This window comes from Mesoplodon bidens (genome assembly GCF_964165515.1).
Source record: "Mesoplodon bidens genome assembly, chromosome: 5".
NCBI classification, from domain to species: domain Eukaryota; kingdom Metazoa; phylum Chordata; class Mammalia; order Artiodactyla; family Ziphiidae; genus Mesoplodon; species Mesoplodon bidens.
This window is the reverse complement of record NC_138161.1, coordinates 11,881,271-11,900,597: the sequence shown is the minus strand read 5'-3', so window position 1 is coordinate 11,900,597 and position 19,327 is coordinate 11,881,271. Positions and strand designations below refer to the sequence as shown.

Here is a 19,327-nt window from a genome sequence, read left to right as displayed (position 1 = left end):
CCCTGGAAGCTTTCAGTTATCACTGTACATTTTCTGCTGACAACTAAACGTGTAAAAGAGGAAGATATGATAGAAACTCGAGGCTTGGTCTGACATTTTTGCTGTCGTCTTGGTTTTCAATCCTCCGGCTTCCTCTACTGCCCCCACTACACAAAGCCCCTCAGAGCCCTCCACTTCCTTCTGTCCTCTTCGGAAAGGACACAGATGAGACACGAGAGTACCTAATACCCCCAGGTAGCCCGTCCCGCGAGCCGCGCAGGTGTGCCGCCGCCCCTCACCTGGCCTGTCTCCTGCAGTGTGCCAGGTGATCGGGATGTACGATTACACCGCGCAGAATGACGACGAGCTGGCCTTCAACAAGGGCCAGATCATCAACGTCCTCAACAAGGAGGACCCCGACTGGTGGAAAGGAGAAGTCCACGGGCAAGTGGGGCTCTTCCCGTCCAATTACGTGAAGCTGACCACAGACATGGACCCCAGCCAGCAATGTAAGTGCCCCGGTGCCTCGGTTGCCTCTCCTCTCTGGTATCTCATGGTGAAACATGCAGCATTGCTCTGATTCTGCTGAGCTTTGTTTGCAGAACTTAAAGCTAGACCATTGCTGCATTCGCAACAGTCTCTTTGAAGACCTTCTGTAATGCAAGACTTTATCTCGTGGGGTTTTTGTTTTTTGTTTCTTAAAAAAAAAATCATTCCTTCTGTAGCATGTCCCCTCCCTTCCCTCCCCCCCTTTTTCCTTTTTTTTTTTTCTTTTTAATCATTTTGGCACCATGCTGTTTACATGCCTGACTCATTTTCCTAGCTTGAATTTTGCTCATTGTTTTGTTTTGCTTATGTGTTGTTTTCCTCCTTTTTCTAGGAATCATATGTTGTCCATCCCCCCCTCAGGCTTGAAAGTCCTCAAAGAGACCCACTATCCCATATCACTGCCCAGAGGGATGATGGGAGATGCAGCCTTGATCATGTGACTTCCAGCATGATCACCTACTGCCTTCTGAGTAGAAGAACTCACTGCAGAGCAGTTTACCTCATTTTACCTTAGTTGCATGTGATGGCAATGTTGAGTTATTACTTGCACAGATAGAAGCAAAAAAATTACAAAAATACACAGGGTAGTGGGTCCTTTTGTGGCTTTCCTAGTGACTCAAATTGACTTCCCCCCACCTTTGCACAGGTGCTTTCAATAGTTTTCAAATTATTTTAAAATAAATATCTTAGCCTTTTAATAAAAAAAAATAAACGAATTACTTCTTTGCTCTTTTGGTTTTGCAAAAAGACCCACTATCAAGGAATGCTGCATGTGCTATTAAAAAATGTTCCAAATGTCCATAAATCTGAGACTCGATGTATTTTTTTCATTTTGTCCAGTGTTACGAACTAAATTGTGTCGTTTGGGTTTTCGACCCCCTACTATAGAAGTACAGAGGAGTTCAGTATATCTGTTTTAAAGACGTGTAGAACAAGGCCAATTAAACAGAAGCTGTTTTGTGCTTGTTTGTGTGTATCAGATGTACCTTGTTGAGCATGTAATAATACATCCTGTACATAAGAAATTAGTTCTTTCCATGGCAAAAGCTATTATCTTGTATGATGCTCTAATCGTATTACATTAATTTTATTTTGCACAGTGACCTTGTAGCCACACGAGAAAGCACCTGTGTTTTTGTTCGGTCTCAGATTTATCTGGTTGAGTTGGTGTTTTCTGTTTTGGGTTTTTAATTTTGCGTGTTTTCATACCATAAATCCGTAGACAACACCACTGAGGTTGTTACGATCAACAATATCTGCAATCTCGCCTTAGTCTCTGTTACACCAAGTTTTATTCCAGTGACTTTTCATGGAATGACATATTTTGAACAAGAAATTTTCTTGACAAGAAAGAATGTATAGGAGTCTCCCTGCAATTAATTTCCAATGTTTACATTTTTTAACTAGACTGTGGAATTTCTACAGATTAATATGAAATGGAGCTCATGGTCCGTTGATGTGTTGGATATGTTGTAGCTAAAGCCATGTTTGTCTTTTAAACACTAGTTGGAAGCTCTCAATAAAAACGCCGTTGCCGACAGCACAGAAAACAGGGCGGGGGGCAGGGAGCCTCAAGCACAACCTAGCGGTTCTACTAATGACTTTTTAACAGTAGTGAACTTCTGTTTCTACGTCTCTCCCCTTGGGGATTCCGTGCTGGCGATTGTGTAGAGGTCTTTCTCCACTCACATGGCGCCGAGAACGAGGACTCCCCCTCATTCACTGGCGCGTCAGTATTTTCATGGATATGAATGTAAAATATATAAATATATAAACCTGCGGCTTTAACAACTGTAATACAACTTTTGAATTAGTTATGTGTATAGATAATTAAATTCTTCATATAAAAGTTAGACGGAAATGTCTCTGTGTTCTTGATGTTGGAAGCTGGCAGTGGTGACGGGAAACAAGCAGACTGGACATGAGCAGGTGGCCTGCTGTCCATTGAGATACAGACGCCATGAGAGCCTCACTGAGTCTTCTTTGAGCGGCCCTCCCTCTTACCCTGCTACCCACCCCTCCCTGATCAATGTGCAGACAGTTACCCCTCATAATACTGGTTCTGAAGAATAGAACTACCACCCAGCTTCGTGCTTAACTGTCTCATTGGGCTTTGGGTACATGGTACTGATGCATTGGCAGGTGTGTGATGTGACCCAGTATAAAACATTTGTCCGAAAGGTATTTCATGACAAGGGTCTGTTGAACATACAGGTGTGGGTAAATACGGAAACTTTCACAGCTTCCATACTGTTGTTCTCCATCGTTTCTGCCTCGCACACTCCAGTCTCGTTGGCTTTGCAGAAACAAACTGGTGTACACGTTGATGGAGCTGTTGGCTACGATGACCACGTGCTTGATTCCGTTCAGGAACTTCACTTACTGGTCCTCCCCTGCCATTCAGTGGAGAAGTGATTTCCTTCATCAATTCACCAAATATTGTGGGAGAGAGATCCATCGGGTGTGGACGCCCCTCTGGGTTCTGGGGAGAGTGTGCTGCTCCGTCACTAGAGGCAGGGTCCCTGTCCTCATGAAGTTCATGTTCTAATGGGAGGAACAAGCAGAAAACCAAACTACTGCATAAATATCTATACATAAATATATGTGGGGTGTGTGTGTGTGTGTGTGTGTGTGCGTGTGTGCGTGTGTGTGCTAAGATGATACGTTCTATGCTAGGAGAAATATGGATGCCAGGTAACACTGAGCAGGACATCCAGAGCCGACCGGGCGGGGAGGGCATTGAAGGGAGGGACCAGAGAACCCTTCCAGGAGAAAGGGATGTGTAAGCTGAGACCGGAAGGATGGGTAGGAGCTGGATGAAGCCGGGAAGAGAAGTGGCTGTTTGAGGCAGAGATGTCACACGAGGTCCAGAGGTAGGCGGAGAGATCCCTGTCACTGTCCCCCAGCCCACCCCCTTGTGAGCGAAACCCCGTCTCTTGGCCGGGACCCCTTCACCTGTATAAGTCAGTGTTTCCAGCCTTGAGTTCGGCTAGCAGGGATGCAGTTGCCAAGGTGGGTAATGCTCTATAATACTCTCTAGAACTCTCTCCAGGCCCCTTTCCATAGATCATCCCTCTAGGCTGTGTTCTGGGTTTGTTGACACAGGTTGGTCCCCAGGAAACTGCTCTTTCTCCCTCCTGGATCATTCAGTTTGCACTGGATTGTAGAGTATCCCTCTGACCCAGCGCTTCTCAACCAGAGGGAGGGAAGACTACGGCATCCAGTGGGTACAGGCTGGGGATGCTGCTAAACATCCTACAATGCACAGGACAGTCCCCCACAGCGACAGTCCCCCTGGGGCCACAGCGATCTGGCCCCAGGTGTCACCAGTACCAAGGTTGAGAAACCCTAGTCTCATCCCACTGGCTGCTGTGGGTACTGCTCTCCTGGTTGCTCTGGGTGAATATACTTGCGACTGAACTTTGGGTACAGTTGCCCCAGTGGCACGTGGACAAGAAGAGGACAGCTGGCTCTCCTGTGTCCGCCTGCCCCGCCCATGCAGAGCAGGACCCAGAGAGCTGGAGGCAGCCACGTGGCCCAAGCTCCAGGCTGCCTCCGCATAAAATGGTATCTGGGAGAAGCCGCTCTAAAGCAAGGATTCATTCCCCTGTAAAGTTACAGTGTATTACATCATTGCATGTCCACCCTGTTCTGGAAGTAGGCCCAGATCCCCTAGCAGGTGGTGACAGGGTCCTCTCCATCTTCTCTGATGCCATCAGAAGACAAACCTGCTAACACTAGCTTAGGAAAACCTTCGAAGTGGTGGGTTTAACTGTATGAAATATTTGCCAGTACTCCTGTTTCTTACCTATAAAACGGCAGTTTCATGTGGTTCCACCTAATACACTGTATGATCTCCGGGCACATACTAGGGTAGGTGCTCAAGAATGCCTGTCCAATGGGTGGGACCGGGAATTAGTGAATGAGAGGAAAGCACCGACTTCCGGTTCTTGGGACGCAGTCTGTCACCCCCGGAGAGGAGGCCGGGCTGTCTCTGCAGTTCCCTTCCGCTTTTAGGCGTGAGCTTCCTGAGAGCTACAGTCTCCTTGGAAGGGGCTGCTCCTGAAGCCTCTCGCTCATTGGTCAGTGCAGGAGGCTGAGGACCAGGATGCCAGGGCGTCTTCCCCTGCGTCTGGACCAGGTCTCCGTGCCAGCCTGGGTCTCAGCTGGGGAACAGGCCTAACAAATCAGTCAGTCCTGTTTCCTGGCAGAGTGAAAATCACTTATGAGAGAAAGTGAATATTCATTTTTCCTTCTAGCAAAATTGTAAGTTAATCCTATTCATTCTTTTTAGTTCCCAAAATACCCAAGAGAATTTTTATGGAAACTACATGGAATGCCAACAGTCCCAAAACTGCCCAGAAAAATAGCCCTTTCTTCAAAATGTCTGGTATTTTGGATCTGGTAGGATAGGGAACCATAATAAGGTCAAGGATCACGATAGCTTGATGTGAACATTTCACTTCAGCCAAACTTCTCTTGGGCCTTTCTTTAAGAAAACTGCACACATAAAAATCAGACTTCCAGAACGTTTCCTAGTGTGTGGTGATTCCATATCAAAGGTTTCCATTGCCTCTTAGGAAGGTTCTGTTCTTTACATTGAAAACTCCCTGGGCATTTTTTAATAATATAACTTGAGTCACAAAAACTGAAGGTTTTGTTTGTAGAAAATGAGAATCAGCTATAAAATTGTATCAGTGCAACTTCCTGTTAAGCATGCTACCTCTTAGACGCTACGATGTTATTATTTTATGTTGTCAGCAGACTGGGTGTGTGTGTGTGTGTGTGTGTGTGAGACAGACAGACAGACAGACAAAGAGAGACAGTGATTTACAGGTGACTTAAATGCCCATGTCAGTAACTTGGTAACAGTGGGTGAATGGTGAGCCCGTAGTACCACCAGCAAGCAGACAAGTATCACTCGAAGATTCTGGCATAGGCTGACAGCTGCTGTTCCCACATCTGCTTGGCACATAATGTCAGATGATGTCACAAGCTTCCGAAGAGGAAGCATCCCTTCCTTTGACCCAGCCCATCATGTTTTTAAAAGTTGGACAGAGTCTCCTCTGGGTGTATTTTCTCCTAACTGACACAGGAGGAGGAAAGGCACTTTTGAGCTGCCATTTTTCATCAACGATGCTGCTTCACTCAGAGTACTGAACAACTTGACTCCCCTTACATGCCCCAAGCTGCCCCTTCCCCCCTCGGTCCCTGCCACACACAGTCCCCTTTGGTCCCAGTCCACTTAGTTGCGGTCCAGGCCCCACATAGGAAAAGGTCTACAGTGGCCGCAGGTACATGGCAGAGGTGCTACCCCCTCCCCCCCCGGGATGATTTGAGGAGGTTGAAATCTTGGCGAACACTGGGCACACGCCCTGCACTTTGTAGCTGAGGGCACTGACAGTCTGGGAGCTACAGTGACATTCTCAAAGGCAGCTCCCAGACTCTCTGGCTTGTGCATTTGAGAAGAGCAGCCCTATCTCTGCCAGGGCTTCAGAGCCACCCACCTCCACATCATCAGTGACTGCATCTGTGGAAAGATGGAGAGCGAGTTCCCCTTCCCTTGTATGGTCCTCCCACTCCGGGGGCTGCCGTGGGAGGGAAGGATTCCAACATATTGCTGCCCCTCTCAGCACATGGGCTCAAGACACCACTGGCTTCCTCAACCTTAGTCCTTCTCACTGCAACTGCAGGCTGATTTTCCAAAGACACAGGCTTGCCCTCACTCTGGGCCAACCTAGGAACACGTGTTGCTGTAGCTTCTCAATTTTCATTCCTTGGCTGCTGTATATAGTAACACAACTTATCTACAAGTTTAGTGTAATATTTGACTCCATTTCTCTTAAAATTTTGGAACACTTGCTTTTCTTTCTTTCTTTTTTTTGGCTGTGCTGTGCAGCTTGTGGGATCTTAGTTCCCTGACCAGGGATTGAACCTGGGCCCACTGCAGTGAAAGCGCTGAGTCCTAACCACTGGACCGCCAGGGAATTCCCTGGAACATTCTATTTGGGTAGATAGTAGAGGGGAGCATGGGGGACCCACATAACTGTATCCTGGGCCCTTTTAGAGGCTAGGAAGCAATACAAGATGGCAGTTCAGAGCAGGGGTTCAAATCCCAGCTCTGCTCCTCACTGGTTGTGTGGTCGTGGGCAGATTACTTAACCTCTTTGTGCTTCATTTTCCTCATTTACATATGGAGAGATCATAATAACACCTAGCAGATAGTAAGTTCCCAATAGGTAGTAGCTTTGTTGTTTCTGTTGCCGGGGAGAAAAGGCATCTGTGTCTGGTCGGTGAGCATCACGGAATCCATTTAACTGGCTTCCTGTTTTCTTGCATTAAACCCAGACAGCACAGGATTGTGTGCATTTAAGACTTTCAGAAAACACGCTTTTGCAGATGGGGATTTCAGAGAGAAAAGCTTGGACAGCTTCCCTGAAAACTGTCAGACGTCTCGTTCATTTGTGCGCAAATCGGGGCCCTTCTCTGTTAGCGGGAGGCTGGCCCATGTCAAAGCAAGCAGCTTTTTCAAACACCTTCCTGTGCTCCCTAAACGTGCAGGGGCATTTGGGATTTGGACCACAGTCTCGGCAGATGTCCTGGCAGAGGGGGAGAAGCCGCCCCGGGTTTCACATGGCTGGTTGGCAGTGGGGAGACCAACAGAGCCAGTGGAATGCACGAGGCTTTTAAATGTCACGTCTGTGGACGGTGTTGGCAGGCCCATGTGGCGCTCCACAATAAACCTGTCACACAAGCATTGAGTCACTGGGTCCTTTATTTCTCATCACTGCATTCTGTGGCCTTGTGTTCTCTTGCCAGCAAAGATTGGAACGTTCAGCCCCCAAACATGCCAGAAACTCGTTTTTTAAAGCAACCATGTAGCTTGGCTAAGGGATGTGTATCACTAGGGGCTGCTTCCCCAAGGTACTGTCTCCAGAGCAGCCGCCCCCAGCACACTTGAAGACTGGAGGTTAATTCTCTCCTACCCCACTGTGCACACCCTGAGATGCTTCTCAGGATCCAGAGCTTTGGGCCTTGGGCACCTCTGCCCTCTTAGCCGGGCCTCCAGCAGACCGCAAGCCCTACAGTCTGCCCCAGCGCAGGAGGCAAAGCCAGGATGCCCCCCCTCCTCTCTGGGGCGTTGCCTTGGGGTTCTGAGGCCCCCTTGGGAAGGACCCCACACATCTGAATCCTCCGCTGATGTGATCTCAGGCAGGAGCCTTCACCCTACCCCATCCTCAAGGGGCGGAAGTATATCTGCCCATCCTCTCCCTCCCCTTTCCCCCTGACTGTATCAAGGGCTCAGGACACCGCCTGCCTGCTGATTTCCAGCAAGCAACTCCTTTCCCGCTACTTCCTTGAGAATCTCAGCTGAGGAATATGGATCCAGGGGATGAGGCTGGGCTCAGCAGAACCCCAGCAGACAGGGTGCCTGCTCTCCGAGCGGGAAGAAGCCACCAGCAGACAAATAAGCAGAATCGTTTCAGCTAGTGGTGGATGAACTGGGACAAGTGTGACGGAAGGCCAGGGCTATAGCAGATGGCCTCTCTGGAGAGGTAACGTGGAGGGGTGGAGATCTGACTGCAGAAAAAGAGTCGGCATGCAAACCTCAAGGGGAAGCGTATTCCAAGCCCCAGGAACAGCCAGTGCAAAGGCCCCAAGGGTTGATGAGTTTCTCCTGCTCCTCCCATAAGGATGCACTAGTCTTCTACCCGGTACCTGCTCCATGCTCGCCATCTTCCAGCCTCTTCTCCACACCACGGGCAGAGAGCTATTTTTAAAACCCAATTAATTCTGCTTAAAATCGTCCAGGGAGGTCCCAGTCCTCCTGGGATAATGACCCAAATCTTGCGTTTGGTTCACGAGGCCCCGCTTGATCTGCTGCCTTCTCCTGCCCATGCGCAGCCCCTGCCCCGCCCTCTCATCATGTATTCCTACCTATTTGCCCATTTGTGCTCAGCCTTCCCCAACCAGGGTCTTCCTTTCTGAGCTGCTGACAGGACCACCATTAGTGGCCTCTGTCATCTACAAACCTTCCACGTTTCTGGCATCAGAACGGGTTGCGGGTACAGGGGCTGCAGCCACTCTGGCTTCCAGGAGGAGATACTGATGCTTAAAGAGGTGAAGTCCCAGGCTAGTCTCCAGCATCCTGGTCTAATGTTCTTTCTAGTTCCTTCTTCTACCTTTTGGGTCACCATGATGACCCTAAACAGAAGTCCGGGCTTCTGTTGGCCCAGTGGGTTTCCAACTGGCTCTCTTGAAAACTGCCTCCTCTGACCTCCAAATTACTTGATGGAAAGGTCCACTTTTGGGACTTCTCTGGTGGTCCAGTGGTTAAGACTCCATGCTTCCACTGCAGGGGGCACGGGTTCAATCCCTGGTCGGGGAACTAAGGTCCCGCATGCCGTGTGACACAGCCAGGAAAAAAAGAAAGGTCCACTTTCATCACTGGTCCCCACTGTGGCATCCTGGCTGGGCAGACAGCATGGACGTGGAGCCTTTCCCTGCCTTGGAGATCACATGACTCAACCTCCCCGAGCTTTGTCTTCCTCCCAGGGCTCTGTGTGCCTGCACGTCCGGGGGAGGTGGTATGTGTGCTCGGGTCCGTGGACCCCCATCACCGGCCCTGCCCTGCCCATCGAGTCTTACGCAGCCAGACCTTCTATCACCACACTCTCCTCACCACCTCTCCAAGATTCTTGCATTAAGCTGAAGCCACTGGTGGGCCCCAGCTGGAATGCTCTCACCCCATCTTCCCCTGCTCTGTCTGCCCACCTTCACCCCTCCTTTCTCTGCTGCCTTGGCCAGCCCCTCTAACCCGCCATGTCTGAGCTCTTTGCTGAATGCTAGTTACTTACCGTACATAAGCTGAGTGGATGGAGGCTGATGCATAGACAGAGATACTCTTCCCTCCTTCCTCAGACTGTGAGCTTCTTGGGAGCCAGGTCGTATCCCATGAAGACCTACAAACACTAAATAGCAATGGTGCCTGCCTTTGTGTTTAGTACTGAATGATGCCCAGTCTCCCCATCTGCTTAGAAACTGGAGGGCAGCCCCTACCTCTCACACTTGTGTATTCCCCACGGTACCTCACTCTCAGCCGTTTCTCAGGAAGAGTCAGTGGTGGACAGTCTGGTGTTGCCCCCCTGTCGTTCCGCAGGCTTACTTCTTCATCCCCAGCGAGGCTGGAGGGAAAGGACGCACCCCAGTGTCCAGTCTCCCCGCTGTGTGTGGCCTAGAACCTTGCACCAACTGTGCCTGGGAAGGCACCACTCTGAAAAGATAAATCCACATGAGGGAATTCCCTGGCGGTCCAGTGGTTAGGGCTTGGTGCTTTCACTGCCATGTCCTGGGTTCGATACCTGGTTGGGGAACTATGATCCCGCAAGCTGTGCGGTGCAGCCAAAAAAAAAAAAAAAAAGTCCATGTGAGAAGACCTTAGAACAGGAAATGAGCTTGTTAATCATGAGACTTATTATTCATCATTCTTATGCCACTCTGAATAATATATATTGATTTTGTGTTTGGTTTTATGTCTCCCCTCCACTAGAATGGAAGCTCCATGAAAGCAGGGACCTGAGGGCATCTCTGCAGTTGCTGAGAAAGAACAGGAGATGTCACGGGCTCAGGTGGTCTCTTGTGTTCCAGCGGGGTCAGTTTGCCAAGTTAGGAGAGACCACAGGGGGCCACCCAGAGCTGGTTTGATGTCCGGAGCTTCCCATGGGCTGGGGCTGCCCTGGGACTGGTCAGCCAAGGTCATTTTCAGAGGAGACCTGGCTGCCTTGACCCAGTCTGGCTGCCACCAACCCCCAACAGCCTCTGGCTCTGAGGACAGGAGCGTCCTCTCAACCAGATCATCCAGGAATGGACTGAGAGAGCCATGCGTATGGGCCACCCTCAGCCCCACTCTTTCAAAAGCTCGTGGTTTCCTTGTGAGTCTCCACTTTCCAAGACAGCAAGAGCAAAGGTTTTATTCCTGATCACAGAAGTCACCGTCCATCTCTGGACTCTGCTCTCCCATCTGTAAAATGAGGGCATCAAGCAGAGTGATCTTTCCAGCTCTAGCCCTAGAGTTGGGGGTCAGGTAGTGGTGGCAGTGTGGCCTCCGGGAACAGAGCATCAGAGGTTCTTTGGGCTCCGGGGTGTGGATGGCCTTAAAGGATGACATTCTGTGGTTACGGCCATCACATCTCCTTGGACAAGTGGCATGAGTGAGCTGCCTTGGGCTGGATTTGGTTCAGCGGTTGTGGCCACTCTCATCCTGCATGTGCCTGGACAGATCTAGCTTCTGAGTCTTGCTCCCTCTTCACACCAGACACCTTGTTTCCAGGCAAGCTTCCCTCTCATGGCGTGGTCCTCACTGTTGGCTGCACATCAGAACCACCTGGAAGGTTTGCAAGTCATGGACACCTGGGTCGCACCCCAGCCGGTCATATTCGATGAGTCTGCAGTACAGTAGGGACGCCAGGCTTTTTAAAGGCTCCTTAGGTGATTCCAACGTGCAGCCAAACTCGAGAGCCATGGCCCCCTCCATCCTCCAAGCAGCTGCCACAGTGACCTTTCCAAAATACAGCCAGACCTTCCCTGGCTCCCCAACCAAAGATGAAAATCCAGACACCTAGCTACATTGTTCAGGGCCTCCTCAACTGTACTTCCTCACCTGTTAGGGGTGAATTGTGTCCCCAGAATTCATATGTTGAAGCCCTTACCCTTATTCTTCATACCACGGAACACGACTGAATTTGGAGAAGGGGCTTTTAAAGAGGTCATTAAGATGAGGCCATCAGGGTGGGTCCTCATCCAATCTGACTGGTATCCTTACTAAGAAGAGGAGATTTGGGCACAAAGGGTCGCCAGGGATGATCGCAGAGAGGAAAGGTCATGTGAGGACACAGGGTGAAGATGGCCAGCCGAGGAGAGAGGCCTCAGAAGACACCAGACTTGCTGACACCTTGATTTTGGACTTGCAGCCTCCAGAACTGTGAGACAATACATTCTGTTGTCCAAGCCGCCCAGTCTGTGGAACTTTGTTACAGCAGCCCGGCTGACTGATGCATCACCCTTCCACCAGGCGAGAGAGGCATAGTGATCAAGAGAAAGAACGCTGGGGTAAGATCCCCTCTGCCTTTTATTAACTGAGGCTCTGGCAAGTTACTTAACTTTTCTGTGCCTGTTTCCCTGTCTGTTCAATGGGGAATAACAGCAGTAACTACCACATAGGATTATTGGGGAGGATTTCGTGAGTCCATGAACGTGCAGCACTTGGAACCATGTGGCTCAGAGTAGCATCCATGTTAACTTTCCTTTCTCCCTGGTACCCCAGCCTCTGCTTCCCTCTTCCTCACCTGCCTTCTGGCCCCACCACCCCACTCTTGCTGCCCTTTTCTCCGACTGCCCCTCTGCTCTGATCCCTAACTCTTACTCACCCACCCTGACATTTGCCTGAGGAAAGCCCAACTCAAATTCCTCTTCTTCTGGAAAATATTCCCAGATCCCTCTCATCAAAACTAGGGCCTTGGGACTTCCCTGGTGGCGCAGTGGTTAAGAGTCTGCCTGCCAACGCAGGGGACATGGGTTCAAGCCCTGGTCCAGGAAGATCCCATGTGCTGCGGAGCAACTAAGCCTGTGCACAACAACTACTGAGCCTGCACTCTAGAGCCCACGAGCCACAACTACTGAGCCCGCGCGCCTAGAGCCCGTGTTCCGCAACAAGAGAAGCCACTGCAATGAGAAGCCTGCGCACCACAAAGAAGAATAGCCCCTGCTCTCTGCAACTAGAGAAAGCCTGCGCACAGCAATGAAGACCCAATGCAGCCAAAAATAAATAAATAAAATAAATAAACTTATATAAAAAAAACATTATGGCCTCCTTCCTCATATTGCAATAGAAGTGTGTTTGTACTTCTAACACACCAATCTGCCTTGTGTACTCAAAAGATTTATTTACGGTGGCTAGTAAGGACCACTAAAATACTGCAGGATAGAGCACATTGACAGCGGGAACTCAGAAAGAAAGAAAAACAAGGATGGTGACATAAACGAGGCCAGGAATTAGCTAACAAATGCAGACCATGGGGCACTTGATGCCACACCAGGAATTCCAACATCGGTGATAAAGCCATGAATGATATGCCTTTGATTAAAAAAAAATTACTAACATTCTTTTTGATGCAAAATTAAGAGATGATTTATCCCTGAGAGTACTTTGATTTTCGCCACTTCTCAACAGTCATTAAATTGCCCAGCAGCCCACGTAGCTGGATTCTCCTTCTTGGGAGACAATTAAGCTTATCTGGAAACCACATTGGCGCTTTTAAGCTTCCAGGTTGTGACTGAGTGCAGCTGAGTAGAAGGCCCTGAGGAGTCCCCAGGACAGGCTGCAGAGGGATGCCTGGGCTCAGCTGGACATAGCTCAGGGGGTCTTTGGTGCCATCAGGTAGAATTTCCCCTACCTCTCACCACAGGTCTCTGTGCCCACTTGGCATCTCTAGACCCCCATCAAAATCCAGTCTTAAGGATTTGCACCTCTGAGGTCTCAGGGATGGATGAGAGGGTGCATGGTGTCCTCTACGAGGTGCCTGTGAGTCGGCAAGGACCAGAGTGCGGATGGGATGCCCCAGCCTCCAGCAGAGACCGAAGCTCCCACAGGACAACCGCCCGTCCTGCTCCTTCATCAGTGAGTCCCAGCATCAAGCACAGTTGCGGCCATGGCGGGCCACAGCTTAGAGAAGAGGGGGTTTAGACATCAGCTGCAGGGCAAGGACAAAGCACTTTGACCACAGAACCTTCTTTTTGTCACATCCATTGTGGACAATAAGGGCAACACGATTGGATCCATTTTCCCAGGAGAATCCAGTGTAGCCTTGAGGGAAGTGTGCCCACCTGGCAGGAGACACCAGGGCCATGAGGCTCCCATTTCCTACATTCAGGCCAACCCTGGAGAAAAGCCTTCTGTGTAGACGGGAGCTCCAGGATCCCAGTTAACATGGATCCTGCTGACCCAGGCCATTTAGCCAGAGGATTTGGACTGAATGTCCCCACAGACATTGGTAGATCCTTTCCCTTAAAGATGAAAAACTATCGCCCAAGCTTCCATACTGCTTCTCCCCTGTCCCTCTGGCATCACGGCCTCTGTAATCTACTTCCCACCTTATCTACTGTCTACTTCCACACTTATCTTCCATAGCATCTCTGTGTTTACCTGGCATGCTGGCCCACATGTCCCCAACATAATGGCCCCATCCTCCCCGGCCATATAGAAGCCTGGCACAAGGAGGACCAGGTCCTCATACAACCTTCCTCCATCAGGGTTCTGAGTTGCTGCATCCTCCACCATCAGCACAGCCCGCAGGCCCATTCTTTGTTGCTTGCTGTTTTAAATTTAATTTTCATGTCCAGTCACCCCCCAGGGCTGTGAGTTTCCTTGAGGACAAGGACATTACCTTGCTTATTTCTGTGTCTCTTGGACTTCATGGGGAATGCAATGCATATTTATCGACCATCTCATTGTATATTTTGGCCCTTTCATAAGAGGAATGAAGCCTGTTTATTTGCTTTGCTCTGTGGCCAGCTTGCTGTGGGGCCTGGTTTTGGTTTTTAAAATTATGGTCCCTGCTGGGAAAGGAAGTAGAATGATTGGGGTAGGGAGAGGGGGCTTTTTACCCTACATCTCGACACTTCATGTCTTTTGAACTGTTTACAATAAGCATGTGTTCGTGCATTACTTTTGTAAAAAAGCAATTTATTTAGATTATGCTGTTCCTATGAGCAATGTCCCACTGAGGGGCCTTTTGGGGTAAGATACTTTTCTGCAGTGCCCCAGACTCAAATCCTTTCAGAGGGGCATCATGGCTCTCTCTGTTCTGTAAGTGTGTCTAGCTATATGAAATTATAAGGGACAGCACACAGATTAGGAATTTTACATGGGTTGTAATTGAGGATCATTTCTGACTGCCTGGAGTCATTTGCCATATTATTTCAGCTGCGAGTGGATTATAGTTAGTTATAAGAATCCCTCCATCATGCCGAGATGTCCATGAAATTTATTTGCTGTGCTTTGCCCTCTCGTTTTTCACTGGGAAAGGAAGCCAGCAAAGCATGTTTATTCTGGTTCCCACAGGAGAGAAGGACCACATCCCTCCACCCCTAAAGAAAACTCTCTATTTGAAATGTCTTTTCCACTTACCCTGCTCAGAATAATGGAGTTTTTAAACTCTTTTGTTTTTCTAAATATTAAATTTTCAAAGGAAGGATATTTTTGAGTTCAAAGCACCTATTTCAAGTCTTTAATGGTTCTCTTGGTCTGGCATTCATCAGCAAGGATTTTTAAAGCAGCATCCTATGGGTCAGTTCAGTAGCTGAAAAGACTGTTCCAAGCCAACATTGTTGCCACATAATGCTGAGACGAATCTCCCCATAAAATCTTTGCTGTTTATTGGGTTCTGGGTCCTGGAGAAGCCATCTGGACCATCCCTCTGTCTCCAGGCAGGCTGGTTGGGGGGCCAGCACAGGGTGGGATTTGTTGGGGCAAGTAGCCTAGAGTCACACAGCACTGCCCCCCCCATATTTCTCAGCCTGCTGGGTGGATTGACCGAAGGCTGGAGCTGCCGAGAGTAGGACGCCATGCAGCCTTCTCATGCCCCCCCACACCCCCATGAGCAGGAGACGGTCAGTTCACCCTGAACTGGCCTCAGCACCTGGAATTCTTAGACCAGTGGCCCCAAATCCACCCTGGACCTTCTGCTGTTGCTCTGGCTCTGAGCTTCAAAACCACACTGTGTGAAACTTGAAGACTCAGAAGAATGAACTTCTGAAATCCAAAGCAAGCCAGTTCCTGTCATGTTTCCTCACAGGTCCTTGTGTCCGGTTCCTCAGTCGTTCTGTGTATCTCTGGTCACGTGCACCATCCTTGCTGCAGAGTTGTCAGTTTCTAGGAATGTCACCGTTTCTCAGTGGGGTGCTATTGGCACTGGAGGTGGGCCATTCTCTGTCCTGTATATTGCAGGTCATCTAGCAGCCCTGGTTCGGCACCCCCAAATTCCAGCAGCCACCTCCAGTCATTATGACAACCAAGAATTCATTCTCAGCCTGGAGTTGGGAGGTGGTTGCAGTGCAACCCTCAACCTGGTGGGGAGCAATACCACCCTCAGCCTGTGGGGGGCAGCACCGTCTTCAGCCTGTGGACGGGGCAGTACCGTCTTCAGCCTGGGGGGGGCAGCACCATCTTCAGCCTGGGGGAGGGGCAGTACCGTCTTCAGCCTGTAGGGGGGGCAGTACCGTCTTCAGCCTGTAGGGGGGCAGTACCGTCTTCAGCCTGTAGGGGGGGGCAGTACCGTCTTCAGCCTGTAGGGGGGGCAGTACCGTCTTCAGCCTGTAGGGGGGGCAGTACCGTCTTCAGCCTGTAGGGGGCAGTACCGTCTTCAGCCTGTAGGGGGGGCAGTACCGTCTTCAGCCTGTAGGGGGGCAGTACCATCTTCAGCCTGTAGGGGGGGCAGTACCGTCTTCAGCCTGTAGGGGGGGCAGTACCGTCTTCAGCCTGTAGGGGGGCAGTACCGTCTTCAGCCTGGGGGAGGGGCAGCACCATCTTCAGCCTGTGGGCGGGGCAGTACAGTCTTCAGCCTGTGGGCAGGCAGTACCATCTTCAGCCTGTAGTGGGGCCAGTACCGCCTTCAGCCTGTTGGGGGGCGGCATCACCCGCAGCTGAGGACCCCAGGGTTCTTAGCTCTATGCTCTGGGGGTCAGGCATCAGCACCCAGCACAGTAGGATATCAGTAAATATTTGTCAAATGACTGAAGGAATGAGATCCATGAGCAAGCTTCAAGAGGGTCTGCCAATCCTTTAAGATTGTGTGCAAAATGTGTATATTGTGTGCATTGTATACATATGTTTTCTGAGGTAAGAGTTCATAGCATCCACCAGATTCTGCAAGGGGAATTGTGACCTATGGGGACGTCTGGAGACTGTTCCAGCCAGTGTCCACTACTAGCCCGATGTTTGTATCCCTGCAAACGTCACTGCACAGTGTGTGGGAACTGAGTTTTAGAGCTGCTGGTCTGTACCAGTACTCTGATATCCCTGCAGAAAGGAAGGTCCTGAAAATTGCAGGGGAGACTCCGCTTCCCTGAGTTCATACAAGTCTGTAATGCAAGGGCTGTATTCTACCCTTTAACAAGAAATGGCCTTACCCCTGGGCCCTTGGACTCACTAACAGGAAAGCTTGGTAAGAATAAGGCAGGAATGAGATATTTCCTCCCCAATTCAAGTGTTTCCTGGGTGGCTTTCCTAAAGAAAGCTAAAGAAATTGGTGACGTCACTCAGCTTCCGGTAAGCCGGGGCTCACGCATCACCTTGGCGGAGGTTGGCTGAGCCCCCCAGGTGAGCAACCATGACGTGCTTCCTTCCTGAGAATTCATTGTTGATGCAATTGTTTTAATAAAACACAGTCAAGGCACCGAGGCAGGATGGACAGCTGGGCCAAGCTGGTGGCTGAGCAGAGGGCCCGAGTCCCAGAAACATCTGCAGACCTACGTGAAGGCTCATTCTCAGCCCGTGGCCCTGTGGAATTGTAGTTTAGCCGCACTGCCACGGCTTTGAATGAGGTCTCGGCTGGAAGGGCGTGGAGGGTGTTGACATGATGATGGCTCAGCCTTGATGCTTTCCTGGCATCCCTCTGCCCATCCTGGCATCATCCTGTCCCAGGAAGAGAAGCTCCAGCTTCTAGAGAGGGCATTTGGCCAGGGGAGGGGACAACACAGAAGGCTGGAAGTGCCAGCTCAGAGTTAATTCTGGGCACAGTGAAGCATTTACCAAGAAGTCTATGATATCGTTCGCCCCAGAGGGATCATTCTATTTGCAGAAGCTTCCAGCATATAGACTACATCAGTCACGAGCCTAGAAACTCCCTCGGGGGAAGATGGAAACTCTGAGGAACCCCCGATAGTTCAGAGCAGGCTTCTCAGATGTGAGTATACCTAAAAAGTCACCTGGATAGTTTGTTAAATCAGATTCCAGGCCCTGACTCCACAATCTAGTCAGCAGGGGCCTGAGCATCTGCATTTCTAATAAGCTCCCAGGTGCTGCTGATGCTGCCCGTCTAGGAACCCGACTTTGAGAACCACTGGGGTCCAGCAGGCGGTTCCGCACTGTGCTCCACAGCACCCCCTTGTGGGGAGAAGAAGGGATGCGAAAAGCAAGTGAATGGGACTCAGCGCCTCACCCCCACCAATATCCAAGACACCTCCCAGTCTTCTTTTTTTTTAAATTTTTTTAAATTTAATTTTATTTATTTATTTTTGGCTGTGTTGGGTCTTCATCGCTGCACGAGGGCTTTTTTCTCTAGTTGCGGTGAGTGGGGGCTACTCTTCGTTGCGGTGTGTGGGCTTCTTGTTGTGGAGCACAGGCTCTAGGCGCGTGGGCTTCCATAGTATGGCACGCGGGCTCAGTAGTTGTGGCGCACAGGCTTAGTTGCTCTGCAGCATGTGGGATCTTCCCGGACCAGGGCTCGAACCCGTGACCCCTGCATTGGCAGGCAGATTCTTAACCACTGAGCCACCAGGGAAGCCCACCTCCCAGTCTTCTTTACAACTCTGGTTTTGGTGATTAAACAAAGAACCCCTGATAAAAAGGACAGGGGTGAGGGGACCACTGACCTGGACAAGGTAGGTCCAGACCTGCAGGAGGGGTACTCCCTAGAGCCACGAGCTTCCACGCCCCTCATTCCAGTGTGCCTGGGGCAGGGGACAGCCTCTGCCCGAAACCCGAGAGCATCCAAAGCAGACCAACCCCAAGTAGCCGGCTAAGTGAGCAGAGGCCAGGGCGGGCGCCACCGGCTGTGCATGCCCCACCCCACGTCAGCAGAGCCTACTCCTTGTGGACCTGCAGCCAGAGCTGTGTCCAGCCGTCTCCACCTGGAGGAGTTCCCTCTCTGCCTGTAGGTTCACTGCTCAGCTCCCGTGGGTGCAGGACAGCAGCCTGGTCCAGGAGAGTTTGCTCAGCCACGTCTGGATGTGCCCCACCTCTGCCCTATCCCCGGGCCCATCAGGAGCCTCAGCACCGCCATTTCATCCTCCAAAAACCAACCTCAGGATAACCATGTGCCCTCCTGTAGCTCAGATCCAACAGCAGTGATCTGGGGTAGAGCCCAGTCTCTGGGGTCAAAGTTTCAGGTTCCCATCTCAGCTTCTCCACCACCCAGCTGAGAGAGCTTGGGTGAGGCAACCTCTCTGAGCCTCAGTTTCCCTGTCTGTACAATGGGGATGATTTTAGTGTCTATGTGAGCGTTAAACACAACTGTCAGTGTTCAGAAGCTCCTGGTACAGCACCTGGCATGGTGAGAGCCCTCAGGAAATGTCAGCCAGTTGTTACTAAGTCTACTCTGTTTTTTTGTTTGTTTGTTTGTTTGGTTTGGTTTGTTTTTAGGCCGCCCCATGTGGCATGTGGGATCTTTGTTGCCCAACCAGGGATCGAACCCGTGCCCCTTGCATTGGGAGCACGGAGTCTTAACCACTGGACTGCCAGGGAAGTCCCCACTAAGTCTTCTCTCTTGACACTCTTTTAGTGGTTTTGCTGAAGCAGGAGTGTGAGGCCTGTAATAGTTTCCTGAGGCTGCTGTAACAAATGACCGCAAACTGGGTGGGCTTAAAACAACAGAAATTTATTTTCTCATAGTTCTGGAGGTGAGACGTCCAAAATCAAGGTTTGGGCAGGGCCATGTTCCTTTGCGGGCTTCAGGGGAGAATTTATTGCATGCCTTTCCCTTAGCTTCTGATGCTGCCAGCAATCCCTGGCGTTCCTTGGCTT

General features: G+C 50.4%; 1 protein-coding gene across 2 annotated transcripts in view; it reads left to right on the top strand.

Moving 5' to 3' along the window:
- The window catches only part of ITSN1 (intersectin 1), a 249,832-nt gene that overhangs the window by 189,182 nt on the left and 41,323 nt on the right, over nt 1-19,327 (top strand). Inside the window, exons 28-29 of one of the 2 annotated variants that reach the window (XM_081234960.1) lie at nt 297-488; nt 860-2,358. In XM_081234960.1, the coding sequence (XP_081091086.1) occupies nt 297-488; nt 860-861 (194 nt within the window). In that variant the 3' untranslated portion in view covers nt 862-2,358. Of the gene's footprint in view, nt 1-296; nt 489-859; nt 2,359-19,327 lie in introns of those variants that run through there. The other variant, XM_081234959.1, reaches the window with a different exon arrangement.